The 23,090-nt window shown below is 36.8% G+C and overlaps 1 protein-coding gene across 5 annotated transcripts in view; it reads right to left on the bottom strand.

Annotated features, from left to right (window-relative positions):
- Nucleotides 1–14,598, bottom strand: part of MIA2 (MIA SH3 domain ER export factor 2) — a 96,545-nt gene extending 81,947 nt beyond the window's left edge. For all 5 annotated transcript variants that reach the window (XM_012098847.5, XM_012098850.5, XM_012098849.5 and 2 more), the window contains exons 1-4: nucleotides 14,288–14,598; nucleotides 12,425–12,558; nucleotides 9,592–9,678; nucleotides 5,082–6,309 (exon numbers count right to left, since the gene is read on the bottom strand). In XM_012098847.5, coding sequence (XP_011954237.2) covers nucleotides 5,082–6,309; nucleotides 9,592–9,678; nucleotides 12,425–12,558; nucleotides 14,288–14,402 — 1,564 coding nt within the window. In that variant the 5' untranslated portion in view covers nucleotides 14,403–14,598. The remainder of the gene's footprint in view (nucleotides 1–5,081; nucleotides 6,310–9,591; nucleotides 9,679–12,424; nucleotides 12,559–14,287) is intronic.
- Nucleotides 14,599–23,090: the final 8,492 nt, after the last annotated feature.

Below are 23,090 nucleotides of genomic sequence, written 5' to 3'. Positions count from 1 at the left end.
GGATCTTCAGAACCCAGGGAGTACCCGACATGCACTGGCAAGCAGATTCTTTACCACTTATCCATCTGGGAAGCCCTTAAAAACGACTACCCTTCTCCAGAATTAAGAAAAAAATTTAATTAGAAATATATGTGTTATAATTGTCCACATTTGTAATGTTGCACCATATATTTATGTGCATGCCATGTCACACAGCCATCAATTCAATTTTCAAATATAGTTTAAACTGATCACTTGATTCAATGAACTAATCAAACAGGATTAAAATAAATGTTCTAATTAATCCTAGCCTGAGGTATAGTAGTCAAGTAAATTGTGGGATTTATTTCTCAGTTACTCTTTAAGACAAGGATAGAAAAGTATCATTGCAGTCCTGAAAAACAATGTTAAACAATAGTCCTAACTGAATTATTCAATATCTAACTTCGCTCTTTGAGTTATGAACATAACATATCACTTTCATGCTGTCACTTACTTAGTCACCATCGTTTAAAAGATGAAAGTCCCAAGTGAGCAAACAGATACCTGTAATTTAATAATGCCACATGTGGACTTTAAAATTTAAAATGAACAATCAATTCAGGAGTTTGAATATAATTGGACTATTGTAAATACAGGACTCAAATAGTGATCTACAATGATGTTTGATGGCATAAGAGGAAAAAAAGGCTTATTCAACAATTAATTTCACAAAATTTATGTGTTCCTAGATTGATTCTTTTTAAAATATTTTCTTATACTGCACTTGAAGTAAGTATATGTAAAAAAATGAAAACTTCCTATATTATTTTCATATTTAATTATACTTCTGAGGTATTATTTTTACATTACTTAAACATAAGCCTTAGGATTTACATTAGAAGCCAAAGCAATCTTGAAATTGAAGAATACTGAATCTTGGAAAAGAAGAATAGAACTTGAGTAATCATACTACCTGACTTCAGCCTATACTACAGAGCTACAATCTTGAAAACAGTATGATACTGAAACAAAAATAGACACATGGATCAATGGAATAGTCTAGAGAGCCCAGAAATAGGCCCACACACTTATGGTCAATTAATCTACAACAAAGGAGATAAGGATATACAATATAGAAAAGATAGTTTCTTCAAAAAGTGGTACAGGGAAAACTAGACAGCAACATGTAAAAGAATGAAATTAGAACATTCTCTAATACCATACACAAAAAATTTAAAAACCTAACTATAAGACTGGATACTATAAAATTCCTGGAGGAAAACAATGGTAGAACACTTTTTGATATAAATCACAGCAATATTTTGGGCAATCTGTTTCCTAGAGTAAAGAAAACAAAACCAAAAATAAATGGGACCTAATTAAACTAAAAATCTTTGCACAGAAAAGAAACCATAAACAAAACAAAAAGATAACCTATGAAGTGGGAGAAAATATTTGCAAATGATGCGATGGACAAGGGATTGATTTCCAAAATATACAAACAGCTCATACAGGTCAATTTCAAAAAAGCAAACAACTCAATCAAAACTGAGTGGAAGACCTAAACAGATGTTTCTTCAAAGAAGACATCCAGATGGCTAAGAAGAAGCACATCGCTAATTATTAGAGAAATGTAAATCAAACCTACAGTGAGGTATCACACCAGCCAGAATGGCCATCATCAAAAAGTCGACAAACAATGAATACTGAAAAGGGTGTGGAGGAAAGGAAAGCCTTCTGTACTTTGGTGGGAACATAAACTGGTGCAGCCACTAGGGAGAACAGCATGGAGGTCCCTTAAAAAACTAAAAATAGAACTTCCGTAGGATCCAACAACCCCACACTTGGCCATATACTGGGAGAAAAGTATAATTTGAAAACATGCATGCATTATTTACAATAGCTAAGACATGGAAGTAATCTAAATGTCTATCAACAGATGAACAGAAAAAGAAGATTGTATGTATTTAATACATACAATGGACTATAGGCCATAAAAAAGAATGAAATAATGCTATTTGCCGCATTGGATAGACCTAGGGATTATCATACTAGGTGAAGTCAGATAGTGAATGACAAATATCATATGATATCACTTACATGTGGAATCTAGAAAAATTATACAAATGAACTTATTTACAAAACAGAAATAGACTCATAGACAGAAAACAAGCATAGTTACCAAAGGGAAAGAAAGGGAGAGATAAATTAAGAATTTGGGATTAACATTTATATACTACTGTATATAAAATAAACAAGGTCCTAATAATAGCACAGGAAACTATATTCAATATCTTATAATAACCTATAATTGAAAACAATCTGAAAATATATATTCTTATCTGTATATTCATATATGTCCTTATATGTATATATATTTATATATATATAACTGAATCACTTTGCTGTATATCTGAAATATTGTAAATACTTCAATTTTACATTAGATACAGTTATTTCTTATAATTGTCAATAAATTAATAAAGTTTTAATTCAAATAAAATATTCTTTCATATTTACTGTACTTGGAAAATTCATTATTTAAATAAGCTCAGTTGGAATCCTTTTGTAAAATAGCTATTAATATTATAATATAAATAACTTATCTAATTAATTTATTTTGTAAATTCTTAGATCAGCAATATTGGCTTTTTGTAAATGTGTTATCTCAAGCCTCAGCTTTTCATAAATACTTATTCAAGATCAGCAATTCATTTTTCTTATGCATTCTTTACAAATAAGTCCAGTTTTCACTTGTTATTCCCTAAAAGGGGTAGTGAAATTATCCGAAAATATTGGCTATTTTAGCTATTTCTCCAATATCCAAAAAAATAGACTCTGTGATATTAACTGAATCCTTCCTTTAGTATTCTCTTTTTTAATAGTAAACTTTGCATGACCCTAGTTTGTTTTTCATTTAGTTAATAGTGAAATGTTTTGAAATATTTGTAGAGTAAGGCATCTTTTTTCTAAACCTTAAAAGAATTTCTTAACACTTTTATAAAAATCCTTCAAAACTAATTATAATTGCATAAATGCACTGCTTGACTATTTACCAAGTTATTCTCCCAGCATCACTACATGAAATAAATTCTACTAAACTGATATTCAGAATGCCCTGAAGTTTCTATAAATAAGCTTTAAAATATTTTTATATATCTATATTTTGAAACATCTATATTTCTGTATTGATATTGCTTTGTTTTAGTCTCTCTTCTTTCCAGTTACTCTTATCCGCTTTTTCACAAATATCTTTTTAGGATCTAACAAGCTTAGAATAAAATAATTTCCTCTAGCCTTTGAAAATGTAGGTCTCTAATGTTTTCAGTCATGAAAATCATCATATCTAAATCTTTCTTATTTAGAAAAGTGTTAGAGATGGCTCAGATGGTAAAGAATCTGCCTGCAATGCAGGAAACCCAAGTTCAATCCCTGGGTCAGGAAGATCCCCTAGAGAAGGGAATGGCTACCCACTCTAGTATTCTTGGCTGGAGAATTCCATGAACAGAAGAGCCTAGCTGGCTACAGTCCATGGGGTCTACTAATACTTTCACTTCACTTAGAATCTAAAGTCTATATTCTGGTTAGAGGATGTTGATCAAGTAGAGAACTCACATTTTGTAGAATATTAAGAGTTCTTCTGGAAATTCAAGAAAATCAACTAGCTCCAGTGAAATGTGTTTCTTTCTGAGTTTGCAACATTATTGATCTCTTCTTGTGAAAGTTTTTCTGTCATTCTAAGGTTCAACGTTTCTGTATTATTGGCTAATATTTGTTGAGTTTCTAGTCTATCCATCATAAAGACATCAGAATGGAGATGTGAGAAAGTCATGTTACATAACTCTACTTAAAATATAATCCACATGTTTTTAATCATAGGAGTCACTGATGCCTGGACACCTAGAAGTTTCCTCTGCTACTCTGCTCTCTTCTGTTGCCTTCTGTTGAGCTCCCAGAATTGAGAGACTTGAGGGAGAATGTGGAAAACTTTTTACATTGTTTTTGCTTGAGTTTCCATATTATCTTGTACACTTAAAGAAAACGCTTGTTATCACAGATCTTCTTAGTGGGGAGGTGACGAACTATAGATCTAGAATAAAATATAATTTAGAAACCGAGACTATTTTAAACTAATGAAAGGTATTTTTATAATAACCTAATTAGCAAAAATTATCACCTAATAGAACAGGAAGTCAATGGACATTATCTAAAATAGGTTAATCAAAGAAGAACAATATAAATATTTTATTTAGAAAATAGATAAATACTAAAAGAAATATTCTCTAAAAAATAAAAGAAATTATTATCCTTGGGAGAGAGGTGGAAGTAGAGATGGACAAAGGGAACAGAAATCACTTTTGTTTAGGAAAAAGAAAAAGCCTTGGCACTACATATATTTTTAAACCTGTCTACATATAGCAGTTTGATTAAAACTTATTGTAAAATACCTAGAGATCTCCCTGAAATAGCCATATACATCCAATCATTCCTTGTCCCTTGAGATTTTATGATATTAAGATCTACTAAGCACTTCCCTGGTGGCTCAGACAGTAAAGAATCCACCTGCAATGTGGGAGACCTGGGTTTGAATCCTGAGTTGGGAAGATCCCTTGGAGAATGGAATGGCAACCCACTCCAGTATTCTTGCCTGGAGAATTCCATGAACAGAGGAGCCTGGCAGGCCCCAGTCCATGGGGTTGCAAAGAGTTGGACATGACTGACTGACTTTCACTTCACTTCAAGATCTACCAAGTTCCAGAGCAAACCAGATATATTGATAAAAGGGTGATTGACAAGGTTGTTGCTAATTATTGTTTATTTAGAAAAATAAGGATTCCTGGATTTTTCATGTGATTTGTACTTTTAAAAATAGGCTCATACTGTAAAGAATCTGCCCATAACGTGGCAGACCTGGGTTCGACTCCTAGGTTGGGAAGATCCCCTGAAGAAGAGAATGGCTACCCACTCCAATATTCTGGCCTGGAGAATTCATGGATAGAAGAGCCTGGCAGGCTACAGTCCATGGCACCTCAAAAAGTCAGACACGGCTGAGCAACTAGCAATTTCACTTTTTCCTATGTTTAAAAAAGAAATCACATTATAGATATTTTTATACTAACCTGGCTGACTGTAACCACTTTTTAACATATCTTCTATATTATCTGCGGGGTACTTTTCAGCTGAAAATTCTTCTGTTTTATCATTTTCACCTACATTACTTTCATCCAGAGTCTGTTTGGGAAATGTCAATTCTGTTTCCTTTGGAGTGTTCTGGAATCTCCAGCGGTTGTCAAAATTATACAATAACTTTTTAAAATATGGTACAGTATCATAATCATCTGTTTTCTCTAAGACCATTTCCTTGCCTATTTGATTTTCAGTTTCCGTAATTTTTATTAGTTTTATTTCTTGTTCCTTATCAGGGTCAAATTCACTTGTTGAAGGATGTCTATGTTTCTCTCTTTCACCTCCTTCTTCATTTTTTCCATCATCTGATATAATTTTATCTTCATTAGCATATGCAAAGCCCAGCATACCAAAACCAAAATCAAACCAACTTGGCTTGAGAATTGAGCTGTCATTAGTGATTACATCTTCTTTTTCTGTTAATGTTTCGGTACACGGAACAGTGGTTTCTTCCTCAGAGGATATGGAACTAGGAACATCTTCTAACAGTGGGTTGCTTTCTTTGGATGATAACTCAAGTTCTGTATCCTCACCTCCAAAACCCAAATAACTTGTAAATCCACCACCAAACCAACCAGTGTCTTGAGGATTGAGAATGTGCTCTGACTCAGATACTAGTTCAGACTGTTCCTTTGGCACTGAATCAAACTCTAACTCAAGTTCTTGCTTATGTTCTGTTTGGGGCTCACCACTGTTTAATTTCTCTGGGTCATTCCCATCTTCCACTGCTATTTGTCTACTTCGAAATGAGCTTTCCTCTTGAGGTTCAATAACTGATTCAAAAGTCTTTTCTTCAGCTTGGTCCTTTCCAAATCCAAACCATCCTTTCACTTCAGGGACAGCTGAAGATGGTGGGGCATGATCCCCTTCTGGAATAAGATACTGTTCCATACTTCCAGCTTCTGCTTCCCAATCTTCTGATTCACTAGTACTTCTGCTATCTTCAGGAGCCTCTGAAGCTGGAAATTGGTCTTCAAACAAACTACTATCAGAAGTTGAATAAAAGCCAGGTTCTATCTGAAAATCACTTTCATATACACTAGATTTGGGGTCATTATCTTCTTCATATGGATACATATTTTCACTATTATCACTGTTTAACTCACTAGCTTCATTTTCAAATATGTAGCTTATTCCAAGAAGACAGAAAAAGTCAGATTCCTGAAAGGAAAAAAATATATATGATTGACATTAATATACTGAAACCCCCTGTTTGTCCAAAATCATTCCAAATGAGTGTCATTTTCCCAAGGCCACACAACTAGCTCAATAGCTGAGCAAAAACTCCTAATCATAAACACTTGTATCATATCTGACTTTTCGGGGTTAGTGATATAAACCTCAGTGAGATCCACTTGCATTAGGATTTGCTCACTTTCACTTTTCACTTTCATGCATTGGAGAAGGAAATGGCAACCCACTCCAGTGTTCTTGCCTGGAGAATCCCAGGGGGAGCCTGGTGGGCTGCCGTCTCTGGGCTCACACAGAGTCGGACACAACTGAAGCGACTTAGCAGCAGCAGCAGCAGCAGCAGTTGAAGAACTTTAGAAGAAAAGGCAATCTAGTACTGAGTATATTCTGGAAAGAAACTCTAACGAAAAGGCGTACATGGCCACAAAATCTTGCTCCTTGTGAGGGTACACTGAATGGACACATGGAGCTGTGCAGTGGTTTCAGAGTGGAATTTACAGCACATGATCACAGCTCAGAAAAACCAGACTCTAAAGCATGATGGCCTGGTTAGAAGCTACACTAAAACACTTAGGCTTCTTTAATTGAGTTACTGTAAGGCACCAATGGAGTCAGGGATCCCCTTGCTCATCTCACAGAGCAACCAAATTTTCAAGTATAAAATGGTAAAAGCTATTTTTTTAATCTGAAGGTATGAGACACTGATATGCACTGCTCTTTGGTTATCACCATTATAAAATAAGAATAAAACTCAGAATTTTACAAAAAATAAACTTCAGAATTGCAATTTTTACAGTATAATTTTGGCACTGCAACACTGTAGGTGATTAATAGACGTTGGAGCCAAACACTATGGATTGAAATCTTAATCCCACTGTTTACTAGCTCTGTGACCTTGGGTGAATTAGATGACCTTTCTATGCCTCAGTCTCTTCATTTGTAAAATGAGAAAAATAATACCTTATAGGGCTGTTGTGAAAGATTAAATGAATCAAATACTTAAAACAGCAACTGTCTCTAGTAAATACTAGCCTAATGTAGCCCAAGGTTATACTACCCTAGATGAGCCAGCTGTGAAAGGATAAAAAGACCCAACCCTTTGCCTCTATTCAGAACAAATCTGAAAGGCCATCCCAGCTTCTAAGTTCCTTATAGAATCTCCTGAAATCATTGCTGCAACTGCGTCATAGTTCAGCTTCTCTGTCTGTCCAGTCCTGCTTTTTCTGATGTTTCCTTACAAGTGCTATTCCCAAGAGTACCCCCCAGTACACTTCTTGGATGCACAAGTCCATCTATTTCCCAGGGGACTTGACCTAAGAATTTGGGCCTCCTATATGCCTACTAGGTGCTCTGCTCTGTGCCAAGTACTGAAATTCTACAGTAAATGATAGAAACAATAAATAATAGATTGTGATAAGTGCTATGCAGGAAATAAACAGGAAGTTGTGGTTGAGAAGCAATAATTCCTTTAGAACCATCATGAAAGAGCTCTCTGAGGCACTGATGGTTAAGCTGCGACCTACAGCTTAACGACTAAACAACAACAGATACAATTTAACGACTAAACAATAACAAAAGGATAAGGAGGAACTAACCAGATGAAGAATTTAGGGAAAGCATTTCAAACAAAGGGAATGACCTATTTGGGTTTTTAGGCAGGGAAAGGGCTTGGCATGGTCTAAGAGCAGTCAATAGGCCAGCATGGCTAGGACCATAGTGGGGGCCAGAAGAAGGGCATAAGACAGGGTCAGCAGAGGGCAGGAACAGATCATGCAGAGCCAGATAAGGAGTCAAGGCTTGATTATGACAAGATCTGATTTTTTGGATTTTGATTCATGACTATAAGATTCGTGTTTAGGGAATGAATTGGGAGAGGGCAAAAGTCAAGGTCAAAAGACCAGTTAGAAATCTACTGCAGGTTCTACTCAGGAGGTAATTATGCCTTGAGTCAGAGCTATAGGGAGAGTAAAAATGAAGAGAAGACAGATAGATGTATTTTGGAGACAGAACTGGCAGGACCGATAGTTACACAGTGAATAGACAGTTAATCCCAGAATTTGTGGTGGGAAAGAGCCAAATAATAGACAGTTTACTTAACCAGGCAGAACTGACTTCACACTGACCTCATTTAAGGTAAATTGGCTTAACCTGCTTGTGTGTGTGCGCTAAGTTGCTTCAGTTGTGTCCAACTCTTTGTGATCCCATGGACCGTAGCCTGCCAGGCTCCTCTGTCCACGGGATTTTCCAGGCAAGAGTTCTGGAGTGGGTGGCCATACTCTTCTCCAGAGGATCTTGCTGATCCAGGGATCGAACGCAGAATCTGAATCAAATGCGCTAGTCAAACTCACGTATTGAAGAGTCACTTTCTCATTCCCTTTCTCACTATCAAGCCCAGCATTGTCAAACTCAGTTAAAGAGCAACAGCAAAAGAGGTTTACAGATTGGAGACCTAGAGAGGATGATGGGAAATAAACTCTGTCTCAGGAGGACAATAACATTAGTAATAATATATAACATTTACATAGCACTTAGTAAATGCTGTTTTATGTGCTTTCATATGCTCTTTTTTCCTCAATACATTCATGAGGTAAGTTTATAATCATCATCCTCATTTTATAAATAAGAAAAAAAGGCACAAATACCACATGACAACTAAGTGGCTAAGTCAGGCTTTGAACCCAGCCCATCTCCAGAATTGATGCTCTAAACCACTGTATTCTACTGCCTGCTAATCTGTAAGCAAAATCTTTGTCATTAACCCTGTCTTAACCTGATATTATTCACATACTCAAACTATTCCTAGCGTTAGTTCTTAAGCCTATTTTATGTATCCACTATATAAGATGTATAACCAGTGGGCACTTACACCACAGAAAACTGTGTTAATCAAGAAATTTTAAACTCAACTAATAACCATTAAGGGAATGGCAACCCCTCCAATATTCTTGCCCTGAGAATACCATGGACAGAGGATCCTGGTGGGCTACTGTCCAAAGGGGTCACAAAGAGTCAGACATGAATGAATGACTAACACACACACACGGAGCAACTATACTCCAATATCAATTAATTTAAAAATAAATTAAATAAAGAATACATTCATTAAGAGGAGAAAGAAGAAAAGGAAAACTGGTAATTGGAAAAGAGAATTCTTGGGTATTTATAATTATTTCTTTTGTTAGAGAAAAAAATATATAAATTTACTTTAAAAAATAAATCAGTTCAATTAAGAACCAAAATCTGTTTACTCACTTTTGTTGGTATTTGAACTTCCTCAGATATGAATACTTCTTCAATCTGGACTGCATCTCTGGGAAAATATCCAAAGTCCTTTCCTTTCTATCAAAATGAAGAATAAATATTAGCAAGTAAGAGTGATCAAAGCAATAGCTATTGAGCCTAATTTTGTTCCATGTCCTTGACTTTCATGTATTTCAAATCACAAATAGTAATTGGTTTTCATTTACTATCTAAAAGAAAGTCCAATGAAATCATATTCCGTTTGCTACTCAACAGAATAGGGTTAATTTGAGGGAACAAAGGGGCAAGCTATGAAATGGCACTTTTTCACATTTCAGAGGGAAAACCATTCATTTTCTTCCTCTTTCTGTTCTTAATGACCTTTCTTGCCTAGTGGACCACAGATTTATACTAATAAACCTGGAATATCAAAAAACAAGGGAATGGTGACGGTAGCCAAGCTAGATGGAGCTGTGACATAGTCAGCATTTTCAGGATGTCAGAATAAGATAAGATGTTTAAACTCTGAAGAGCCAAGACGGATTCATCAAGATAGTAAAGATCTATGAGTCCTCCAGAGGGAACTGGGTTCCATTCAACTCCTCTGGTGGCTCAGATGGTAAAATGTCTGTCTACAATGTGGGAGATCGGGGTTCAATCTCTGGTTTGGGAAGATACCCTGGAGAATGAAATGGCAATCCACTCCAGTACTATTGCCTGGAAAATCCCATGGACAGAGGAGCCCGGTAGGCTACAGTCCATGGGGTTGCAAAGAGTCGGACACGACTGAGCGACTTCACTTTCACTTTCACTTTCAACTTCTGTACCTTGGTGACAGAGATCCTCTCAATCTTGTTTAAGTGCCTTCAAGATGTCCCCCAAGAGTGAAGGCTTCACACGGCCACTCTCAGCCCATTTCCTACCCCTGTCCAAGTTTAAAGAGTGTATTTCTTTTGGCCCTTTGATTTAGCATTATTACACCTCAATTCTGACTTTTCCAGCTCTTCAATTGCTGCAACTATTTGAAAACTGACAAAGTGAGCTCCACAATGTGGCTTCTTTTCTATGGTCGCAAAACCTGGTTTGCAGGATCTTAGTTCTTTGACCAGGGATTGAACCCAGGCCCTCGGCAACGTAAAGCCCAGAGTCTTAATCACACCGTGTAGATTCTTTTAATTTTATTTATTTACTTATTTTTGGCTGTGCTGTGTCTTTGTTGCTATGCAGGCTTTTCTCTAGTTGCCACAAGCAGGGCCTGTTCTCTAGTTGCCGCGAGCAGGCTTCTCATTGCAGTGGCTTCTCTTGTTGCAGAGCATGGGCTCTAGGGCACATGGGCTCAGTAGTTGTGGCTCCTAGGCTCTCGAGTGTGGGTTCAATAACTGTGGTCCACAGTCTCAGCTGCTTGGCAGCATGCGGGATCTTCCCAGATCAGAGATCAAACCCATGTCTCCTGCACTGGCAGGTGGATTCTTTACCATTGAGACACCAGGGAAGCCCACAGTGAGACTTCTTAAATGGCTATCTGCCTGGACCAGAAACCTAAAGCACAAAACTAAGTGTGCTTGAAACTTCACCCTGGCTCCACACATTACATGTTGCTTTGTGCGGAACTATCATTTTCACACATAGTAGACAAGAAAGAATGGTTTCTTTTCTTCTTATGATACCTACTGTTTAATTTTTCTTATAGTTGCCTTAGATACCTCCAGTGCGTTCAAGGCAGAGAAATAGTGTGTTTAAAGAACCATAAGCAGTAAGCAGTCTAGGGAGCTGCAAGTTCCAGGTAAACAATTCTGGTCAATGATGTCTGAGGTTCAGTCATATAGCCTCTAATGCTAAGAAGCAGGATTGACCCACACAGAATCTGCTTCTTCAAATAAAGATCAGAGGCTTCCCGTGTAGATGCTATACAAGGAAGAGATCTTATGCATATGCTATATGGAAATGATGTATGTATCAGGTTGGTCATGCTTGCTCAGCTTGGGAATAAAATCATGTGTCATGGTATGATTTCATTCTAAAATAATAATGATGATATAATCTAAGATACCAATCTCTTTTCAACTGAAAATATTAATCATTAATTTGTCTGTGTTATATATTCAGAAAGATGATTCAGGCATCTAGGAATTTCAGTGTAATAGGATTTTGGGCCAAATAAAGTATCTCAGTTATTCTTTTTTTCCATGAAAAATTCATATATCTCATTTCCTTAGGCTACTAATCTTTCAGAGGACCTCTTCAATAGTAACTCAGTCCTTTATTTGCTCAGAAAGACATGTCTTTTTTTATTTTTTTGGCCAAGTGAGATCTCAGTTTTCCCAGTTAGGAAATGGAACTGCACTCTTGGCACTGAAAGGTGATAGCATGGAGCTCTAACCACTGGACTGCCAGGGAAGTCCCAAGACATGTCTTTTAATTTGATTAACTAAAACTTCCCAGTCTCTCTTAAACTTGGCCGTTGGTAGCATCAGGGGATGGCTGGGCTTACCTAGTCACCCGGCCATCAGTACCTCTAAGGTCTCTCCAAACAAATATAAAAGTTAAGTTCAAAAACTATGCATGCTATGTAAAATAACTTCAAGGCACTCTTAAGCCTTCATCCCAATCAGACTGGCTTTCCCAAAGCTACTTTTATAGAAATTTTGGAACCAACAGTGAACATGTCCATGTTTGTTTGTTTAAATACATCAAAGGTTTTATATATATATATAAAGGTTTACATATATATATAGATATAGATAGTACTTTGAAATGTTTAAAGTTCTTTTAGAGATGAAAAGCAGGCTTCTTCATCTAAGCTGGTCATTTATTCTGTATTCGATTTATAAAATTAGATACTTACACTTCCTGCCCACAAGTCTTCCCTTTTTCCTGAGAGTTTAACATAAACTGATATCTCTTCTCCCTTAGTGAAGTTCAGGTATCGACAGTCAGGTCCTCTGTAATCTCTTATGGCGAAGACTCTGCTTATTAAAGCTATATAAGATGCAAAGTAGAGAAGGGAAGGAAAAGATAATTAGTTTTCTTCCTGGCACCTACTATATTCCAGGCATCATGATAAGCTCTTTCATACCTTTTATCATTGTTATTATGAAATTCTCAAAACAGCCTATGAGGTAAATAATCTCATCTTAGACTAACAAATGAGCCTTTAATTAAGTCTCAAAGAGATGGTCACACACCTGATAAATAGTGGAGCCAGATCTGAACTGACTTTCTTTTCACTGCAACATCCGCCTTCTATATTCTGAGCTTTTCTTTCTGTTTTTCCCTAAACCTTTCTAGAAATCCATCAGTCTCTCTTAATGGACAACTCATACCCTACTTCTTATATAAGATATCCCTAATTGGTCCAGCCAACTCTGCCCCTTCTCTGAATTTCAAAATTACCTATTATTCTTATGTTGCATCCCTATCTACTATTTCATATTTCATATTGACCTGTTTTATCATCATTTACTAGAATGAAAATCCCTGGAGGAACAGAAAGTTATCTTACGTTTTATTTCCCTTAGATACACACCCCTGATCTTCCAGACCCAGCACATAACAGACCCTTAGTAACTATGAACGAGTATATCCACATATGCTAGATTAGCCCTTCAACATGTAAAGTAATATACATGCCATATTAACCATTATAATTATACTGACATATGTAAAACATTTGATTAAGTTGTACAATTAAAGTTAAAATAACTTTTATCAATTACTATAAATGTGAATGTTCTGTTTACATGATATGTGCCTAACCCTAAGGCAACTAAACTGAGGTTGTAAAAAGGAAAAAAATTGTTTTATTATTATATAATTAGATAATAATATAATTATATAATGGTTATATAATAATAATATTATTATTATCACTAGTAAACATTCTCTCTATATTAAATTACATATCCAAATTATTAAGGAAAATGTTGACACATAAAAATTTACTTTTAAATTATTTATGTTAATATTGATAATATTTTACATTTTTAATTTCCATGTTGCAAATTAGAAATAATTCTCACATACTGGAGGGATAGAAGGTTTAAAGCAATTATAGTATATTGGGATGAAAGATACTATTCATTTTGTACCATAACGCCAATTTCAGAAAATAAGTTCTTAAAGAACAAAATGAAAATTAATTTATCATTGTAGAAGAAAGCTTAATATTCAAAAACATAAATAAAATTTTCAACTCCTAAAACTGATTTCAGTATTTTTACATAATAAATTATGCAAAAATGATTAGTTTGATAAAGTTTTAGACAATAAATCATGATAGTATGAAATAAAAAGTCTTAGAAAACTCATGAGAGTCAGAAACTTCTGATTGTGAAACAGAAACTAAAAAATGTAAGAGCTTCATAAAAATAGCTATCAAATGGCCTGATTTTTTTAAAAAAATATAAATCATTTACATTTATCTTAAAAAGTAGTAAAAGTGCTAATTTGTTTTTGAAAGCTAGATTAATATCCTTATAATTTCTGATATATTTATATATAAGGTTATCCTTACTCCTTTATATTTACATTAAAAACTATCACAAAATGTTTTGGTTCTAGCATATCCTTTTTATAGTGGACTATACCTTATAACTACAAACATTTCCCAGTGATATTAATGTTCATTTTTTTATCATACATGTCCACAATAACATTTTATATCATTTCAGAGCCTTAGTTTAAGAGGAAAAAAAGAAAAGCAACTTACTTTCACATTCCAGGTCACCACACTTTTTTAAGTCTGCCAGCAGTTTTGTGCTCTCCAAACACTTAGTCAGAGAAATAACCAAAAGGAAGATCCTGTGAATTTTAAGATCCGCCATGCTAAAATAAGCAGGAATCCCAAACAAGGTTTAAACTGATCGTTTAGGCAGTAGTTAACCTAGTAGGAGATAACCCAGCCTATTTTCTAAATGTAAGAGGGAAAGGTTTGAGGTTTTTCAACCCCTTCATAACTACTTTTCTCTATCGGTGTTTAGGCTTAACTTGAGAGACAAACACTCTCTGTTCTCAATCTTCAGTATCTGCAGTGTCAGGTATCCAGATTATACATAAGGGTTTAATAATTAACAGGGATTTTTAGCTGGAGTCATGTCTTATAAAGCCAGCCCATGGAAAACTCTCCTGCTTAAAGGCACCTTGTATTCCACAGAACAATTTTTAAATGGCCTCCACAAAAGGTAGTTCATCTCTTTCTGTTAAAGTCTTCAGGTAGAGTAGTCAATGAGTATATAGTCTTTGCTGCATGTAAATACCAGCGTCAGGGAAGATATAGTTAAATGTAGAAGCAATAAAAATTTATATTAAAAGCATGGTTCAGGATTATCATGATGAAAGTTATTTGAAAAAATATCCCACTTTCATATTGTAACAACCTTTCATGTTACTCTGAAGTTGAAACTTGTATTTAGTTGAGATAGTTAAAATGTATTAAGTACTTACTATGATCCAGGTACTATCATAATCAATTACACGATCTGATTTTACTTTCACATCAACTGTCTAAGTAGGTAATATTATCATCCCTTTTTTGCATTATGAGGAAACTGAGGTACATGGAGATGGGTTAACTCACTTGCCCAATGTCACATAGTGCATGGAGAAGAAATTTAAACCTAGGTCCCGTGACTCGTCCTTCTCACAACTATAGAAAGATGTCTACTCCACCTGCGACAATACCATTGCAGAAACAGAAGGCACAGTTTCATACAATACATACATACAGTGTCATTTCATGTATTTAAAATCATACGCATATTTCTGTATGGTGAGGGTGAATGAGAGAGATGTCTGAAAGACCCTTCCCCCACAATGGTGGGAATATATCGTTTGAGTTCCAGTTGTTTTCACTTCCTCTTTGTACTTTTCTATATTGTTTGACTTTCTTCTTAAAAATAAGTAAGCATATATCATTTTTAAACAACAGTAAGGTTATGGAAATTAAATTATTTGAATGACTTGTGTAGTCGCTAAGTCACATCTGACTCTTTTTGCGACCCCATGGAGTGTAGCCCTCCACGCTCCTCTGTCCATGGCATTTCCCAGGTACAAATACTGGAGTAGGTGGCCATTTCTTTCTCCAAATTGAGTGATATTGTCCCTTAAAGGAGATCAGATCCCTATATTGGGAATTTTTGTGTAAAACACTAGGTCAAAGTAGACTTTTGCAAACTAAGTTTGTCCTATTTCAACCTTAGGGAAATATTTCCTTAGTCCTTCTTTGCTGTGCCTTTTCCCAGTGTCTGGCATGCGAGCATATGCGCACTTTGCAGGATGTAGCACTTGCAGCACTTGGATGGCACCACACTCCCCTCTAGCGCCTAAGCAAGCTAAAGTGAAAGTCCATTACACTCAAAGTCCTAAAAAAAAAGGATGTGTGTTCTCTATTTGTTTCCCAGAACCAATAATTAGTAGGAAACCTGTTCTCTGAGATTAAAGATTTTTGCCTCTTTAGAAAGAATCTGACAGAGCATGAGTTTGAGGATCCTTTGGTTCACAATTAGAGCACTGCATAGCTGTACATGTGCACACTCAAAAGGGTGTAGGTTTGTTTCTTGAATACCTTTGCAAATCTGTAAACTGTTTGTCAAAGATATTAAAGAAGCTCTTCAGCTTCAAATTTTGGCACTGAATTACTTACATAGTCTATAGTATCAAATCAAGAATGTTCAGTAATTAATGTACTTCATCCTTTTGCGTATTCAGTATTAAAACTGTTAAAGCTAAATTCTTAACTAGCTAATTTAATTGTGCTCTGCATTATGAGACAGATGAACCCAGAGAAATTTGTCTATTCATTTGAGTCCAGAAAAACAAGAGAAAAATCCTTGCCTAAGATACCACCTTGCAGAGATTTGCTCTTGCTAGAAATGCTCCCACTTTCTTACTACTTAATGCACTGAAATGATCTCATTTTATGTTCAAACCATTATTCAAATATATTTTAACAAGAAATCTGAAAATGTGGTAGCATAATGTCAACTGTCTCTAATAGATCCAGATGAAGAGGTGGTATATGAAAAGGATGAGAACATTTAAAGAAACTGAAGTATCAATTTTCACTGCAAAAATAGTTGTATTAACTTAGCCAGACATTATATAATGGCTGATGTGTTTTGCAGCTCAAGTGTTTTGTCAATATTAAAATATAATACTGCTTCTGAGGAGGATTTAATAGTACGAGTCAGGAAAACTGATTTGGAAGGCCTATCTTCCAAAAGATAGGCCTTTGGAAGGCTTTCTTTCAAATCAGTATTGGAATCAGCTTGCCAACAAAGGCCTGTATAGTCAAAGCTATTGTTTTTCCAGTAATCATGTACAGATATAAGAACTGGATCATAAAAAATGCTGAACACCGAAGAATTGATTCTTCTGAATTGTGGTGTTGGAGAAAGCACTTGAGAGTCCCTTGGACTGCAAGGAAGTCAACCCAGTCAATCCTAAAGGAAATCAACCCTGAATATTCATTGGAAGGACTGATTCTGAAGCTCCAATACTTTGGCCACCTGGTGCGAAGAGCTGACTCATGGAAAAGACCCTGATGCTAGAAAAGATTGAGGGCAGGAGAAGGGGGCAGCAGAGGATGAGATGGTTAGATACGTATCACTCAGTCCACGGACATGAATTTGAATAACTCCTGGGAGATGTGGAAGACAGGGGAGCCTGATGTGCTGTAGTCCATAGGGTTTACATTCGAGTGATCAGACTCAACTTAGTGACTGAACAACAATAGTTTTCTTCAGAAACCACACAGGATGTAAAAGTAGCTACTGCGCTGAGCTAAAGAGTCAATCCTCAAAGCCACGAATGTTCAGTATCTTAGAGGTGATATGGCAAAGCAGACCTTCCCATGAGAATACACAGACATAATCATGAATGCTGCATTTCTACTGCTTGGTGATGTTATTTCTGATACTGTGTGGTACTACTTTTTCTCTTAGTACCTCAGATTTCCTAAAGTGGGAACATACTTCTTCAGTCAGCTGCCTGTTACCCTGGCAGTTTATAAAATAGAGAAACTTAATTACAGTGGTCCCATCTTACCCACATTTTCACTTTCCATGGATTCTGCTACCTAAGATCTGAGAACATTATACTGAAAATTCCAGAAACAATCAAGTCACAAGTTTTAAATTGTACACTGTTCTAAGCGGTGTGATGAAATCTCCTGCTGTCCTCCCTCCTGCTCGGAATCATCCCTTTGTCCAGTACAACCTGTCCATCAGTCACTTAGTAGCCACCTTGGTTATCAGATGGGCTGTCAAGGTATCACAGTGCTTGTGTTCAAGGAGCCTTTGGTTTACTTAAAAATGGCCCCAAACACAGGAGTAACAATGCTGGCAATTTGGATACACCAAAGATAAGCCATAAAGCACTTCTGTTAGGTGAAAATGGGAAAGTACTTGACAATAAGCGGAAAAAAATCATAGGCTGAGATTGCTGAGATCTAAGATAGAAACAAATCTATCTGTGAAATTGTGAAGAAGAAAAAAGAAATTTGTGCTGGTTTTGCTATCACACTTCAAAATGCAAAAGTTACACCCACAATGTCTGATAAATGCTTAGTTAAGATGGAAAGGGCATTAAATTTGTACAATAAGAAATGCTTGGAGAGAGAAGACATATAGATGGCAAAAAAAACACATGAAAAGATACTCAATATCACTAATTTTTAGAGAAATGCAAAACAAAACTATTAATACAATGAGGTATCACCTCACACCAGTCAGAATAGATTTCATCAAAGTCTACAAATAATAAATGCTGGGAAGGGTATAGAGAAAAGGGAACCCTCCTACCTTGTTGGTGGAAATATGAATTATTACTGCCACTATGGAGAACAATATGGAGATTCTTTTAAAAAATAAAAATAAAGCTACCATATGATCCAACAATCCCACTCCTGGCCATATATACAGAAAAAAAATTCAAAAGGATGCTGCACCCCAATGTTCACTGAAGCACTGTTTTACAATAGCCAGGACATGCAAGCAACCTAAATGTCCATTAAATGAGGAATGGATGAAGATGTGGTGCATACGTACAATGGAATATTACTCAGTCACAGAGAGGAATGAAATAATGCCATTTGCACTGACATGGATGGACCTAGAGACTGTCATACAGACTCATACAGACAGACAAATATGTGAACTGTCGTCCCCATCCGTTTGCAACCCCATGAATTGCCCCCCAGGCTCCTCTGTCCATAGAATTTTCCAGGCAAGAATACTGGAGCGGGTTGCCATTTCCTATGCCAGGGGATCTGCCTAAACTAGGGGTCAAATCTGCCTCTCTTACGTCTCCTGCATTAGCAGGCAGATTCTTTACCACTGAGCCACCTGAGAAACCTCAAATACTGTATAATATCACTTATAGCGGACTTTAGAAAAATGGTACAGATTTACAGATGGACTTATTTGCAAGGCAGAAATAGAGTCACAGATGTAGAAAACAATCTTGTGGTTACCAGTGGAGGAAGTGGGGGTGGGATGAATTGGGAGATTGGGATGGATATATACACACTCTGATATATAAATGTATAATTAATGAGAACCTACTGTATAGCACAGGAATCTCTACTGAATGCTCTGTGATTATCTAAATGGGAAGGGAATCTAAGTAAGTGAAGTGAAGTCGCTCAGTCGTGTCCGACTCTTTGCAACCCCATGGACTGTAGCCTTCCGGGCTCCTCTGTCCATGGGATTTTCCAGGCAATAGTACTGGAGTAGATTGCCATTTCCTTCTCCAGGAGAGGATCTTCCTGACCCAGGGATCAAACCCGGGTCTCCCTCATTGTAGACAGATGCTTTACCACCTGAGCCACCAGGGAAATCTTCTTTAGTAGGTGTTAATCTCTTGAACGCAAAACTCAGTCTCGGTATTTATTACCTGGAGGACCCAATCTCAGATGCTAGTGATCCACAGATGCAAAAAGAGGGGATGGCAGAATGTGCGCACTTTGACTTGTTATTGGTGCTAGTCACTCCATGGCTCTTCTTTCTTTTGTTGTTTTTGTGTTGCTGAAGGCCGTTTTAATCCTGACCATTTCCTCTTATTCTATCAGTCAGAGTTCTACCAGGAGACAGATGGGTATTCCATTTTGAGGGAGGCACTCTTGAGTGATTGAGGAGTTTCTAAAAGCAAAGGTGGGGGCAGGGTTACGAAAGACCAGCAGGGGATGTAACATCCCCAGGCATGCAGGAACAGTAACCACAGCCTGGAGAGAACTCCAGGAAAGGACTGCCCAGCACAAACTTGAAACCTTCAGTAAAGGAACTCAGTCAAGAGAATCTCTCTTTTTCTGATCTGATTGTATCTCCAATCCATCAAACCCAGTCAGAAGCTAGCAAATAGGGAACTCTTTGAAGCCATTCTAAAGTTCTGTGTTCTAGAGATGCAGAGCGGAGTGGCAAAGAGTGGACTGGGAGGAGAAGAAGATAATACCCTCCATGTTGTCATTATTCCTTTATTGTGTGTTTTTGAATGATAGTATGCAATATCCTCTATAGTCAAGATGGTAAGTGTGTGATATTTGCTGATCAGCGGACTGGTTAAGTCTCATCAGTGGGTGGGAAAGGAATTTAGTTTGTTGAACACCAGCTTTGTATCAATAAGCTTAATATTTCACACGAAAATCTCACGTTCCAGGATAGGTATTATTTATTGAGTGCCTGTGATGTGCCAGCCACTCTTCTAGGGACTGGAGGTGCAGGAATGAACAGAGCAAAGTCCTTGCTCTCAAGGACTTTGTATGCTAGTGAAGAGAGACAGACAAGAACAAACAAGCAAATAAATGAACGGGATAACTCCAAGTAGTGATAACTCCAAGTAGTGATAACTTGTTATGTAAGTCTGCTTAAGATAAAATTGTAAGGAAAGGCATTCTGGACAGTGACATTTGTTTTAAGATGGGGGAGTAGAAGGCAGAACATTGTGTGCAGAGGGGAGAATTAATGAGAAAGTCGTACTTCATTGTCTGAAGTTTGATTGTGCGTGTGTGTTAGTCACTCAGTCGTGTCCGACTCTTTGCAACCCCATGGACTGTAGCCCACCAGGCTTCTCTGTCCATGGAATTCTCCAGGCAAGAATAGTGGAGTGGATTGCCTTTCCCTTCTCCAGAAGTTTGATTACCAAAGATGTAAAGCAAAAAAAGAAAGAAAGAAAGAAAGAAAAAGGCACATTGAATGCATTATAGTATGTCAGAAAAAAGGCTCTAAAGTGGAAACCTGGCATATATATTCAAGAAGCATAAAGGCAGGTGGAGAGTGGTCGGAGATGAAGTAGGAGACACAGGTCCCATTGTGTAGAGACTTTTGACTTTGGAAATGAATGAGCTTTGTTCTAAGTGCAGAGGGATGCCATAGGAAGTTTTAAGGAAGAGACTGACAATATTTGTGTTTATATATAACTTCACATTTTTGCTTTACTAACGCCTACTTATTGTTCAAGTATCTTAAGTTAAATCACTTAATGAATACATCACTCAACTTTTTATTGGGTGAATAAACGAATACATTCCTGAATGAATACACAAACTGATTTCTTTTCAAGGGCAAGGTTCATCATGCCCCATTACTAAATGAAACTGTATCTTCAGCTGTGAGGCTCAACTGCTTCTTTCTCTCATTTCAAAAAAAGTCAAGTGATCCTTTTGATTAAATTTGCATTGTTGAATGTGTGTTACAAAAATCTATAATCCACCCACACTGTAATCAGGGGATTGAGATTAACTGTATATTAGATCTGTATTTCTAATATTCTCAGACAAGGTGTGAGAATGATACTGGAACAAAGCCAATATATTGTCAAAATGCTCATAGTCTTATCAATAAACATATTACCACGCTTGAGCAGATTTTCTTTTATATAACCTGTTGACAGAAAATTATCTCCATAATTATTTTAAAAGAAATAATATTTTCAAGTGACAAAGGTGTATTTTTTCTTCTTCAGGACCAACAATTCAGAGACATTGGAGGGCTTTTGCTCTAGGACTGCTTTCTGGGCCTACGCCAGAGAACTGCCTCATAAGAAAGTTCATGCTGGTGTATCAGCCATTCAAATAAAAGTCAAGACCTGTCTTACACAGGATTACACTCTACAGAGTACTGTAAACTAGATCCAACATATTTACTTCCACTCAAGCCCCACAGCAGTTGTGCTGAGAATTCATGTCGCCTCCACCCATTCTTTAGGACTCTGCCGGGGGCCAGCGTGAGGAATTCCGCCCATGGCAAAGGTCATGAGGAAGGAGGCTTGGCATACGCAAAGGCGTGATCAAGCCTCAGGAAACCCCCTGTTCCCGAGCATCAACCCCAAAGCCAGAGTCTGTTTTATGCTCTCACCTACACCTCTGACTTTACGGGGGGCTCTCCCCCATAACCGTTTCTCTCAGAGAAGGAGTAAACGCGCAGCTCCAAGGCAATAAAAATTCCTGGGTGTGACAAGAGTGTTTCAGCTTACGGACTCCTCTGAAGGTTATCTAGCCCGCCTGTATAGGTTTGTCCGGCCACATGTGATTGTTTACAGCCTCCAAATCTGAGAGGCACGAGATGCTTTAGACTTACTAAAGGCAAAATCTTTTGGGGAGTTAGAAATTATTAGTATAGTGTGTTGGTTAGGAATTATTTGGTGAAGGGTTCTTCATTTGTTGTGTCAATAATTGTTGCTAATTCCCTGCGCTGGGTGGGACAAGGATGTCTCAGGTCAAACCTCTCTGCTGACAGACTAGCTTGTGTGACAGGATTATCCTTACTGCCGCCACTAGGCACATGATTGTTTACTACCTCTCAACCATAAACAGCACAGAGAGTTTTGGAGTATTTTGAGAGTATTAATTAGCATAGGACTTTTTCTTCTTGTTGAGTCAATGATTGCCGCCAGGCCTCCATATCCTTAGGCACTTGGGAATATATTAATCAATGTATTTGGAGTATAGCAAAGGAAATATAGTAGTTTTTGATGTTAGCAATACTAGACTTTTTGAGTTAATGGATTTTCTCTTTTGTAATAGATCACTGTACTTTGTTATAAATCAGTGTCCTTGCTATGTAAAAATGTAACTTTATCATATCTTAAGACTAAATAGATCTTAAGGGGAGCATTGGTGAAAGGATTTTCATTTGTTGGGCTGATGTTTGCTGCTAAATCTCCATGTTCCCTACTCTTATAATGAATATAACTAGCATATAGGAAGAAATAAGTATTAACCTTTAAGCATATAGGAGAAATAAGTATTAACCTTTAAGACTAATCATGTTAACCTTGGGTTAAATAAATTCCTTTCTTGATTGTAACTCACTACACCCTTACCCTATAGGAATGTAACTTTATTTGGAGGGTGGTGCCTGGTTTAAGAAAAAACACCCTTGGAAGAAATAAGTTTTTGGTTATCAGAAAGAAAGCATCATAAAATGTCAGCAGGTCTCACTCATGGCCAGAAGATGATGTACCTTTTTTTATACATTTATGTGAAGCACCTGATTTTGATAAAGGTCAGGACTGCTGAC

Source organism: Ovis aries, chromosome 18 (assembly GCF_016772045.2).
Source record: "Ovis aries strain OAR_USU_Benz2616 breed Rambouillet chromosome 18, ARS-UI_Ramb_v3.0, whole genome shotgun sequence".
Lineage (NCBI taxonomy): Eukaryota > Metazoa > Chordata > Mammalia > Artiodactyla > Bovidae > Ovis > Ovis aries.
Note: the sequence above shows the minus strand (reverse complement) of the source record. Positions and strands in the feature narration are given on the sequence as shown.